At 42.9% G+C, this 12332-nt stretch overlaps 1 protein-coding gene across 6 annotated transcripts in view; it reads left to right on the top strand.

Annotated features, from left to right (window-relative positions):
* LOC137019449 (NACHT, LRR and PYD domains-containing protein 3-like) overlaps nucleotides 1–12332 on the top strand; it is a 41972-nt gene that overhangs the window by 7503 nt on the left and 22137 nt on the right. For 5 of the 6 annotated variants that reach the window (XR_010895018.1, XR_010895015.1, XR_010895016.1 and 2 more), the window contains 6 exons: nucleotides 7850–7876; nucleotides 8867–8983; nucleotides 9090–9206; nucleotides 9625–9741; nucleotides 9848–9964; nucleotides 12137–12253. Coding sequence is in view for 1 of the 6 variants with exons in the window: in XM_067384909.1 (XP_067241010.1) it covers nucleotides 7850–7876; nucleotides 8867–8983; nucleotides 9090–9206; nucleotides 9625–9741; nucleotides 9848–9964; nucleotides 12137–12253 (612 nt within the window). In the remaining 5 variants the exon portion in view is untranslated. The remainder of the gene's footprint in view (nucleotides 1–7849; nucleotides 7877–8866; nucleotides 8984–9089; nucleotides 9207–9624; nucleotides 9742–9847; nucleotides 9965–12136; nucleotides 12254–12332) is intronic. The other variant, XR_010895019.1, reaches the window with a different exon arrangement.

The following is a 12332-nucleotide window of genomic DNA, read 5'->3' as shown; positions in this document are numbered from 1 at the left end:
TACTTAACAGTGTTAAAATAAACAATAACAACAACAGTGTAGGCTATGTGATAGGCTACTTTTAAATGAAAGAAAAGTCCAGTTGTATGTGAATCCTAACAAACGCTACATACACCGGCCTGTGAATTATGCTACTTAACCATACAGCCTAGGTATAGGTTACAATTAGGGCTGAGACGTGAAACTGTCCCGTTTATGAATCCAAGATCTAATGGGGGCAATTTTGGCCTACCTTTTGCCGTGCAAGGGGATTAGATCCTATTTGTGGTGTGGTATTTTAAATTGCTGTGTAAAAAAAGCACATCGTCCACTGTGGACGGTTTCAGCTGACTCCTCCGCTCTTGGATAACGTATCCAGCACAAGAGAAGTCTCGCTCACTTGCAGCGCTGGATGCAGGGATGGCGAGGATAGACCTCGCAATCTGGGCAATATTAGGGAAAAGGTGAGCATGGTCTTGCCACCATGACAAAATGTCAAAATGGTCATCTTTTGGCGTTTTGTGATCGATGTAAGCAGCCACTTCGTCCTGATACTGCGGAGCCTCATCACTGGAATCTTCTACGTCTGATAAAGTGTCCGCCGACACTCGAACTCGTTTCTCCGGTGGGGGGTGGTGGCACTGCTCCTCAGGACTTCCACGCTTATCCTTAAGGTCTATAATAAATGTAAACAAACATTGTAGCGCAGTAATTTTATGGACGTGACATTTGCAGTCAAAACTCGAAATATAAATTCTCAGAAAATGCATTTAATACCAATATATTGAAACGTCTGAAAGGAGTCCAGACATTAGAAAAATATCAGTCTACACATGCGTTTTATATTTAATATGAGGGAAATACACATGTGACGTGACACAAAAAATCTTTAACTTTTAGGTGGCAAAACATTTTTCGTTCGCTCAAATCCCGCTCCGACATTATATACTTCTCTGTACTGTAGTTTATTAGGCCTCTACGTGTGGTAGCCTAGTCATTAAAGAAAACGATTTTCACAATTATGTTAATATATATATATATATATATATATATATATATATATATATATATATATAATAATTTCATCTATGTTGATTATATGAGAAGTGAAAAGAAGATCATAAGTTGCGCAATATGTCGGGAGACAGAGTGGGCAGACATGATTTTGACCACTTCATTAAGTTTGTTAAGCCTTTCTTTAAAGTGAATTTCGTTTTGTATTAATTGTATCTTAATTTTAATCAATGTTTCATCAACCAAATTCCTGGATTTAATAAATAAGAAGTAAATATAGCAGGCAATATAATCAGGACATGGAGCGGAGGCGCCGGCGCGTGAACTGGAGCTAGTTCTCATAAATTAACCAAAACTCAGTGTATAAGCTACATGCCTCACAGACCTGAGAAATATATAGAAAGCTTGAAATGTGTACTTTTAAACAAAACAATTCAAAACTAAATAAAACAGACTGCTCTCTGCTTATGTAATCTGTATGAAATGTGCATTTCTCTCTGGCGTGTTCACTACTGCGAAGATCGCGAGTCGGCATCGTCAACTTCATCTTTGCAGCCGACACAGAAAACACTTGTTTATTAATAAACAATTGAAATGTGTCCTGGCAATATTTGACATATTCATAATCATTAGGCTACTTTTGCCGGTTCTTTGTGACATTTTTCATGAACGCGTCACAATCGCTCATAGTTAATATTGTTCTTTGGTGTTCAATTTATACAGGTTTTTCAAATGTTATTTAATAAAAATACATTTTTCCCCTCAAAATCTCACTTTTATTTTCTCTCATCCAACCCCCCTGTGGCTGTGTTTGCATTAATACTGACCTTTCACAAGGCGCCGCATCTCACTGTGCACGCTTGCCACTTCACTAATGTCAGCAAGTAGCTTCATACTTTTCAGTTTAGGATGCAGGAACATTGCAAGCCTGTGTAAACGATGAATGTCGAACTTGTCCTGGAGAATACTGAGGCATTTCTCCTTCAGTGAGGAAATGATCATGCTATCATTTTAAGAAGCTCGCAAGTGGCGTCTGATGCGCTCATACCAAACAATGGTTAGATGGAGGGTCGGGGTTTTCAATGCCTCTAATGCTTTAGTGGCTTCCTTAAATCGCTCCAGGAATGCAACAAACTCGGAGAGGGCCTTTTCATCCAAGTTTGTGAGGCGGTCAACTTCCCCTCGCTCTTCCAGAAGTGTGCGGATGTCTTCATATTGACTGCTGATAGACTCTAGCATTGTATGCAGGGAATTCCAACGTGTCTCTACAGAGTTTTTAAGAGTCTTTTTCAGGCGAGTCTGGAGGTTGGTCTGCTTGAAATATGTTACCAGTGACTTGGCTGAGTCAATCATTACAGTTACTTCTTCTCCATACATATCCTCCTGGGATGGTTTGAATGTAGTGTACAGGACAGTATTGAAAATATGGGCAGCGCAGCTCAATCACTGTACGCAGGGCCGCAACTATATTTGCGCCCCTATCTGTCATATACACCAGTTTGGAGTAGAATTCATCAATGCCAAATTTACGCAATGCGCTGATGATGGCTGGTTTAATGTTGTCAGCCGTTTTACGCAGTGAACTGTCCCACTCAGAGGTACACAGCACTCTTTCGATAAGCTCCCACTTATTGTTAATGTAGTGCAGAGTAACACAAAGGTAGCTGGTTTTTCTGTAATCGTCAGTCCACATGTCCAATGTAACAGCTCCATTACTCCCCTCCAACTGCATTTTAAGTTCTGGGATTAGTTTTTGGCGAATCTCCTCTGCATATTTGTTGACACCACGAGAAACCGTCGTAGGGTCAGGCAGTAGTTGTTTAACATCCACACGGCCAGCCTGAGCACCAACATCTATCAACCCTTGTGCTAATGCAAAAAATCCCTCGCCGTGTACTGCATCAAAGGGTCTAATATCATTGTATACAAAGTTCACAGACAGCCTGGTTATGGTGTCCTTGTCATCTCTACGAGGCACCTTCAGTTCTGTCCCCTTTGAAAGATACTGTTCGTTAGAACTGGTGATTAGTTTGTTACCGGCACAGGTATCTGCGTGCTTCCTCAGCGACGAAGTTCCACATTTGCGGCTATCGAAAACGAAAACTTTAAGGCAGGTTTTGCATGCAGCAAAGCCTTTCACAATATTGCTTTCTTCATCTGAGATGACTCCAAATTTCTCCCACACACTGGACTTGAGTTTTGATGAAGTATTGTCGACAACTTTACAATCTCCTCTAGCTATTTTTTTTTTCAACTCCTCAGGATCCATCTCGACGACTCATGCAGCAGTTCGCGCGGTTGTGATTTTTTAAAAGTGGAAAGTGGCCTAGAGACTCCTGGGAGGGCGCGGGCTCAAATAAACAAAAAAAATATTTTACCAACTTGAAATACAGGCATAGTTTTGTAGAAGTGTTCCTGAAAATATGCATTTATTTTTACGTTTGCACGTGACTGTTTTGAACCCGTGTTTAGACCCGTGTTTCCCCCGTGTCCGAACCGACCCGCACCCGTATCCGACACAGTTAGATATTTTTCACCCGTTTCAGCTAAATTTGCGGGTCACCCATCGGGTACCCGAACCCGTGCAAGACTCTGCTTGAGAGGGCTTTTTGAGCTTCAAGAATGGTTCTGGAATCTGGTCTTATTTAGAATTCAAATGCGGAAGATGACCATCTGCCCAGCAGCTTGATAGCTGACGTTGGAACTCCACGTTCAGCAGCTGTGGTGGCTGCCCCAATTCTGAATGAATGCCCAGTATATAGCAGAGGAGGTAGGTCACAGCTTTCTAAGACAGAAGCTAAGTGAAACTTGAACCAAGCCTTGGTGATGGGTACTCCGTTAGATAAAAGAAAAAGGGGGAAATGATCAGGAGTTCTAGGCCGTACTTTGAGATAGTTAACCATAGAAGTGTAGGGACAGAAGCTATTACTAAGTTTAGAAAATGTTAGAGTTACACCAGAGCCTTGAGAGTCATTTTAGAGTGTTTCAGAAAAAGCATAAAGAAAACAGGAGAGAAACGTAGATCAGAAAAGGAAATACCACGGGCAGAATTGAAATGTTTTGATTCTGAAGTGAATTCCCCTGGACGCATGAAACCATAGAAAGCTGATAAAAACACTGATTCTAGCATGATGTTAATATATGAAGAAAAAAGTCCATTACGAATGGAATTTATTAAGCTTTGCAAAATAGCCAAAGTGATTGGCAAACGTTTATCTGGAGTTTTGCATGAAGATTTGGCCATGCCTTTGAGTAGCAGACGAATAGAAGGTACTGAGAAAAGACTTGGATAATTAGGATTATAATACCTTGCGTAAAATTGAATGCCTGCCTGCAATCTACGGATAGAAGAGATTTTAAGATTGCGTTGCTCATGGTTATAAACCAGAAAGGAACAAACAGTTGAGATCAAGATAGGAAATAACAGAATCTGAAAGGAAAAGCAGAACATTAGAAATGAAGACCAAGCCGATGTATAAGCGTTAAGAGTAGAGGGAGCCACGCCTTTAGAAATATAGTATCGAGCCAAATCCAGCAATTTATCTAGTTTAAAATTATCACTGCTAACGGGGGGCAGGGTGTTGGATCCAGGTTGGCTGAAGGGCAAAGCCGTCTGAAAGCCTGATAACGAAAGCGAGAAAGAGCGTCAGCTATAACGTTACAATGACCAGGAATATGGGCTGCCTTAATTATAAAATTGTGAACTACTGATTGCCAAATTAAGCATCTTAAGAATGGCATGATCGTAAGACCGGAAGATCTACCTTTGTTGGTGATAGCGACCGTGGCTTCGTTATCAAAAAACATCATGATACGTTTCCTTGACCATGCCGGACCCCAGAGAACACTAGCAACCGCTAAAGGATAGATTTCATGGAGAGCGGATGAAATTGAACCTGATTCTGGCTTGGGAAAATCGATTGGCCATTTCTCGGCGAACCATTGCCCTTGAAAGAATCCCCCAAAGCCGATAGAAGGGGCAGCGTCGGTAAATAATTGCAATTCGTCAGACGATTCAAGATCATCATTGTAAAAGAAAGAGATGCCATTCCAATTGTTTAACAAGTTAGACCAGAATCTGAGATCAGACAGACATCCTTCATCTAGCTGAATTTGGTCGCATAACTTTGGCACGGAGTGAGCGAGTGTTAATAAACGAGATATAAAAGCCCTGCCTTGAGGAATAATACTCATTGCGAAGTTGAGGTGACCTAGCAGAGAGAGCATATCGCGCTTAGAAACTAAACGTAACGAGAAAAAAGATTCCAAAAAAGCCCTAATCCGGAGAAGCTTCTCATTAAGAAGGGAAGCTTGCATTTTGTCGGTATCGAGTAAGATCCCTAAGAATTCTAACAAAGTAGAGGGACCCAGAGTTTTCTCTTCTGAGAGGGGAACACCTACATCACTAAAAACCTGCTTAAGTGTATCGAGAATTGAGGTTTTGGATGAAGGAAAATCGATCAGCAAAAAATCGTTGAGCAAATGTAGAACGAAAGGGAGCTTACAGACATTCAGCAGGATCCAACACAGAGCTTCTGAAAGGGTATTGAAAATATGAGGACTGCTCCTGCACCCGAACGTGAGTCTCACGGCAAAATACAATTTAGAGTTCCATTTAACGCCGAATAAAGGCCAATCGGAGGGGTGAATTGGCATAGTCTTGAATGCATCCATGATATCAGCTTTAGCTAACCAAGTGCCTTGACCGGCTAATTTGATCAATTGAATGGCGTTATCGACCGAAGCATAATGCAGTGAAAAGGGTGCCAATGGAATGCATTCGTTAATGCTCGCTGTGTGATTAGAATGAGGAGAAGACATGTCGAAGATGAGACGTTTTTTACCGGAGTATTTACGGGTTGCAACACCAATAGAATTCATGCGGAAAGGAGAGAAAGGAGGAGAAGCAAAGGGGCCAATGACATATCCTTTATTAACCTCTTTCTCTAAAAGAGCTAAAACCACGTCGGGTTCTAACAGGGCAGATTGCAAATTTTTAGCTACATAAGAGGTGGTAAGATGAGAAAGGACGCCCACCCGAAACCCTTGAGACAAACCCTTGAGACAAAACTCAGATCAGGATGAGAAGAGAGATAGCCAGAAAGAACTGGAACATTAATTGGAGTGGATGGATGACTGATCAGAATTTTTTCTGAATTGGGGCCTTCCCTCGGGTAGCAGGCTTGACCCGGCGAGGGCACACGGATTTCGGGTGTGGATCCTTGCTTAAGCTACAGATGTGAGCAAATTTACATTGCGCATATGAACAGACAGATTCATTAAAATTATTACACAAAGAAACACCATTAAATTCAACAATGGGACGACCTCTGTCATCGAAAAGATTTCTTACATTTTTAGCACCTTGGACAGCGGGTGGGGCTTGGCTCGCAAATGTTTTAGGGCAAAATGGAGCCGAATGTCCGTGGGAGCTACAAACGGCACAAGCCAGGATCTTCTGACCGCCGAAATGACGAACGAGCAGTTCGGTGTCCGTAATTGACCAGTTTAACCTTGTATTGAACAAAGAGATGGAGGAGGCTGATTTTGCTGAGAAGGATTTATGATATTCGTAGAATAATGTACCCCTGTATCGTTGGTTAAAGACTGGCATCATTGTTAGGTAGAGATCTAACTCTTCCCGGCAATTGGGAAAGACTTGACATAGAATGTCTCTGTAGATACTAAAGGCAATCACAAATTTGGCGAATGAAAGGTTTCTCTGCAATCTGGGGTCAGATGTTTTTAAGAAAACTGCCACGTCACCACAGTCAACTGATTGTCTATCGACTGCGGGCGAAGGAAGCAGTAATGAAGCCAGATTGATGTCCTTACCTTGGATTATGTTAGATCTAAGTTGAGAAGACACCATAACTGCAGCAGGAGAAATGAAACTACCGAACTCTTGAGCTGGTACGGCCGTAGAGAGGGTGAAGTTTGACATGGCAGATGGAGTGGAAGCATCTTGAAATGGCGTCTGGATCGAGTGATGAGAAGCTGGCAGGTCCGAAGAAGTCGACGGCACACATGAAGGAAAACTTGATCCGACGGGGAGGACAGAAACTCTGTGTAAGAGAGCTCGTAGAGAAGTTAGAATTTGTGAAGGCATTTTCGAATTTCGACACCTTTGAATCTAACTTTTTGACAGTCTCAGAAAGGCTTTGGATGACCTGGATGAGCTGATTATTAACATCCACAGGTACAGTGAAAGTCGTTGGAGATGACATAGGTGCAGATAGCATAGGTTTTTTTGCTGATGAGGAGATGATGACTTGGCAGATCTCTTCCTGCCAGCTTGTTTGGTCTGGCCAGACGGAGCAGAAGTAGATGGAGCAGAATCATCGGTAGAAGGAGGACTACCCAAGGCGTTATGGGCCAGGAGAAGCAGGTCCTCTCTGGATAATACTTGGGAGATAGGAATGCCAGCAGCCTGGAGAGTACTGATGAACCACTGAGCCCATGACGAGTCGCGACACTGAATGCGCGTGCTACGACGCACTGGAAGCGGAGATGGAGGGACAAAGTCTTCATCGGAATCGGAGTAGTCACAAACAATATGTTTGAACGATGACATTTTGGTTTGCAACTGACGCTATATGGAGATTGGCGTCAGCATCTGTGAACTCAGATAAGTGTAAGTGCTGATGCTTTATACCAAGTGTTCAATAATGATTGGTTAGATGTATGATGTAACAATGAATGACGTAACATTAGAGTCTTCCCGGCAGAATTTACGCTAGAGCTTACATTTCTATTTAGTCTTAATTGCATTCTAGTTAGTCTCCTTGGTTACTGATATTGTTCGGGTGTCTGTCATTATGTTCTCTGTGTATTTTATACTCCCTGTGTTTTTCAGTTCATTGTCGGTTCCTGTCTTGGTAAGGTGTGTTTGTTGCTTCCTGTTGGCTATATTCTAGTCTATGTTACAGTTTTTTACAGACGCTAGGACACATTTCTCAATACTTAGGTCACTTTTGCAAAACTCTTCACACAGTTCTCCTAACCAACTTTCAGCTTGGCAAAGCAGTTCATTTCACACTCAAAATGCACTACAACTACCAAAACACTTTATTCAGGTCTCAAATCAACTCATTCTTCCAGAACACTAGCAAAGGTTGACAGCCGACAAACACACTTTGTCACCCACAAAACAATGACCTAAAAAACACTAACAACATGTAGCATTATACAATGTTTTCTTGTGTAAAACAAGGACACATCTCTGTTTATAATTCATTGCAATATATGTTACTGGAATGAATCAGACATGATGCAGAATTCATCAATATTTTATGTCGTTTATTTATTTTTTATAATTTTTTATAATTCCAAAATACAAGAATTTGTATACACACCATCCACTGATACAGATACAATTCAATTGTTTTTATAGCATTTCATTTTCAGATTTAAAATATATTTCATTAAAATATTACTGTAGGAATGTAGCAAATTGCTGTCTTATTCAGTTTTGTATTATGTTATTGTTTTGAACATAAGTTTAACAGTTTTGAAAACAGTATGTAAGCATGTGCAAATTGGCCTGTACGTACAAAGAGTTTTGGCAGTTGTTGTGTCTGAGTGAGAAAAGAATTCATGAAATTTGAGAGATGTAGTCATTGAATGCATTTTGTGCCAAAGCAATGATAATTGATCCTCAGTTTAGCCCACACAGACTTCTGTTGTGCTCACTGTGTGAAGAGTTTTGCAAAAGTGACCTAAGTATTGAGAAATGTGTCCTAGCGTCTGTAAAAAACTGTAATAAACCTTTGTGTTGGAATTACTATTATCTCCTTCGTCATCTGCTTCCCTGCAACTCACCGTAACAGAACTAAAGGGAGAATTATTTTTGTGTGTTTCTCTGTATTTCCAGGAGGAGGAAGAGTCAGAGATCTTCATCTCCAGAACCCAGCTATGTGTCTATGAAGAGTGACGCATCCATGGATCCTCCTGTTCATTTCAATGATGGAGCAGTGACCTCTGATCCCAGGTGAGATATGATCTAGTATTGGAGACAATGGACTGACTCATAATAAATGAAACTGCAGGCAGATCTAAAGGTATAAACATTTTTGTGTGTTTCTCTGTATTGCCAGGAGGAGGAAGAGTCAGAGATCTTCATCTGCAGAACCCAGCTGTGTGTCTATGAAGAGTGACGCATCCATGGATCCTCCTGTTCATTTCAATGATGGAGCAGTGACCTCTGACCACAGGTGAGATATGATCTAGGATTAGAGACAATGGACTGACTCATAATAAATTAAACTGCAGGCAGAACTTGTTAGGGTTTTGTTATGTTTGGTGTTAGTTTTATTCCTGTGTGTTTGTTTCCTGTGCTTCAGTTCTATTTAGTCTTAATTGCATTCTAGTTAGTCTCCTTGGTTACTGATATTGTTCAGGTGTCTGTCATTATGTTCTCTGTGTATTTTATACTCCCTGTGTTTTTCAGTTCATTGTCGGTTCTCGTCTTGGTAAGGTGTGTTTGTTGCTTCCTGTTGGCTGTATTCTAGTCTATGCTAATAAACCTTTGTGTTGGAATTACTATTATCTCCTTCGTCGTCTGCTTCCCTGCAACTCACCGTAACAGAACTAAAGGAAGAATTATTTTTGTGTGTTTCTCTGTATTTTCAGGAGGAAGAAGAGTCAGAGATCTTCATCTGCACAACCCAGCTGTGTGTCTATGAAGAGTGACGCATCCATGGATCCTCCTGTTTATTTCAGTGATGGAGCAGTGACCTCTGATCCCAGGTGAGATATGATCTAGTATTGGAGACAATGGACTGACTCATAATAAATGAAATGGCAGGCAGATCTAAAGGTATAATCATTTTTGTGTGTTTCTCTGTATTGCCAGGAGGAGGAAGAGTCAGAGATCTTCATCTGCAGAACCCAGCTGTGTGTCTATGAAGAGTGACGCATCCATGGATCCTCCTGTTCATTTCAATGATGGAGCAGTGACCTCTGACCCCAGGTGAGATATGATCTAGGATTAGAGACAATGGACTGACTCATAATAAATTAAACTGCAGGCAGAACTTGTTATGGTTTTGTTATGTTTGGTGTTAGTTTTATTCCTGTGTGTTTGTTTCCTGTGCTTCAGTTCTATTTAGTCTTAATTGCATTCTAGTTAGTCTCCTTGGTTACTGATTACGTTCAGGTGTCTGTCATTATGTTCTCTGTGTATTTTATTCTCCCTGTGTTTTTCAGTTCATTGTCGGTTCTCGTCTTGGTAAGGTGTGTTTGTTGCTTCCTGTTGGCTGTATTCTAGTCTATGTTAATAAACCTTTTGTGTTGGAATTACTATTATCTCCTTCGTCGTCTGCTTCCCTGCAACTTACCGTAACATAATTCAGAATGAATTATGAGGGCAACACTTCACAGAACGGCCGGTCGCTGGTGGAATATGTGGAGGGGTATCTGCAGCTCTATCACGGGGTGCGCTGGGATGATGAATCGTTGAAATAGCTTTTCTGGAGCGGGATGGACGATATTCTGGCCCAGATGCTGCTGTTGAAGGAGGATCACCTTTCTTCCATCGAGTTCGTTTACTATGCCTTGTGGGTCTGCGGTTCCTCTCTCACCGTGGGAGTCCTCGAGAACAACAACACCACTATCTCCGACTCCCTGAGACAGTCAACTCCTCCAGCAGCCATCTCTCTGCCCCCTTCAGTGAAAACACTTCGTCCCAGGCCGGAGTGTCTGGGTATGACAGAGGGACCTCCCACAGCGATTCCAGTGATGCCCACTATAGAGTTTGAACCTGAGCCAGCACCCGCCGTGGACCACAAGCTTGAGCCCCTTCCATGCCCGGAGTTAGTGCCAGCCACAGAGTCCACCCCAGAGCCAGAGCAGGTCACCCCACCCGTCCCGAGGCTGGGACCATTGATCAGATCCAGCGAGGGGTCAGGTCCAGTGAAGCAGTTCTCAGATGAGCCAGGTGAGGAGTGCTGGCTCATAAATTTCTCCACAGAGCTCATTCCTCTACACCCTACAACACTCTCTATCTTGGATGAAGTGGTCCCACCCAATTTCCTGCCCCCCCCCATTGTCTCCATCATCTCCGCTGACTCCAACATATTCCCTGGATTTACCTGCCCCACTGGTGTCTCATAGCTCCTCGACTCCGCCCTTGCCGCTGATCCCGGCCAGCTCGTCGGCTCCATCTCGGGCTCTTTCTACACCAGCGTGGCTCTGTGATACTGATCCACTGGCTACACCTCAGGCCTCCGGGCCCATTTCTCCAACTCAACCTGTCGGCCCTGCAGATCCGTCTTGGCTCTGCGCTCCCTCAGCTTCGCCGTTGTCCGCCATTACTAAAGCTCCACCGGGCTCCCTCGTTCCTCCAGTTTCACCTTGGTCTCTCGTCACCCTGGTTTCGCTGCGGACATCCGGGCCTCTGGCTGCGCCTCGACCCTCCTCCCCTCCAGCTTCACTGGGATCCTCCTTCCCCCCCCGGTTCCACCAAGGTCTTTGCTCCCAACGACGTCACCTTGGTCCTCCAGGACTGCGATGTCATCCTGTGCTGTCATCCTTGCACCTTCACCTTGGTCTCCACATCATTCCGCTCCTCTGCCGTCAGTTGCCACCTAGGCTCCGCCCAGTAGAGTGTTTAGGACTCCACCTTGGCTACTCCCTCCATCAGTTCTGCCTTGGTGTTCCTCCCTACCATATCCTCCAGTCTCCTGCCCATCTTCAGCCTCTCCTCGCCCACCTCCAAAACCCCCTCCCTCCCTCCACAGCTGGACTCTTTTTTTTCGGCGTGAGGTCACACCTTGTGGGAGGGGGGAGTACTGTTAGGGTTTTGTTATGTTTGGTGTTAGTTTTATTCCTGTGTGTTTGTTTCCTGTGCTTCAGTTCTATTTAGTCTTAATTGCATTCTAGTTAGTCTCCTTGGTTACTGATATTGTTCATGTGTCTGTCATTATGTTCTCTGTGTATTTTATACTCCTTGTGTTTTTCAGTTCATTGTTGGTTCCCGTCTTGGTAAGGTGTATTTGTTGCTTCCTGTTGGCTGTATTCTAGTCTATGTTAATAAACCTTTGTGTTGGAACTACTATTATCTCCTTTGTCATCTGCTTCCCTGCAACTCACCGTAACAGAACTAAAGGGAGAATTATTTTTGTGTATTTCTCTGTATTTCCAGGAGGAGGAAGAGTCAGAGATCTTCATCTCCAGAACCCAGCTGTGTGTCTATGAAGAGTGACGCATCCATGGATCCTCCTGTTCATTTCAGTGATGGAGCAGTGACCTCTGACCCCAGGTGAGATATGATCTAGTATTGGAGACAATGGACTGACCCATAATAAATGAAACTGCAGGCAGATCTAAAGGTATGATTA

This window comes from Chanodichthys erythropterus, chromosome 4 (genome assembly GCF_024489055.1).
Source record: "Chanodichthys erythropterus isolate Z2021 chromosome 4, ASM2448905v1, whole genome shotgun sequence".
In the NCBI taxonomy this organism is placed as follows: Eukaryota; Metazoa; Chordata; class Actinopteri; order Cypriniformes; family Xenocyprididae; genus Chanodichthys; species Chanodichthys erythropterus.
The sequence above is the reverse complement of the archived record's forward strand: the minus strand, read 5'-3'. Positions and strand labels throughout refer to the sequence as shown.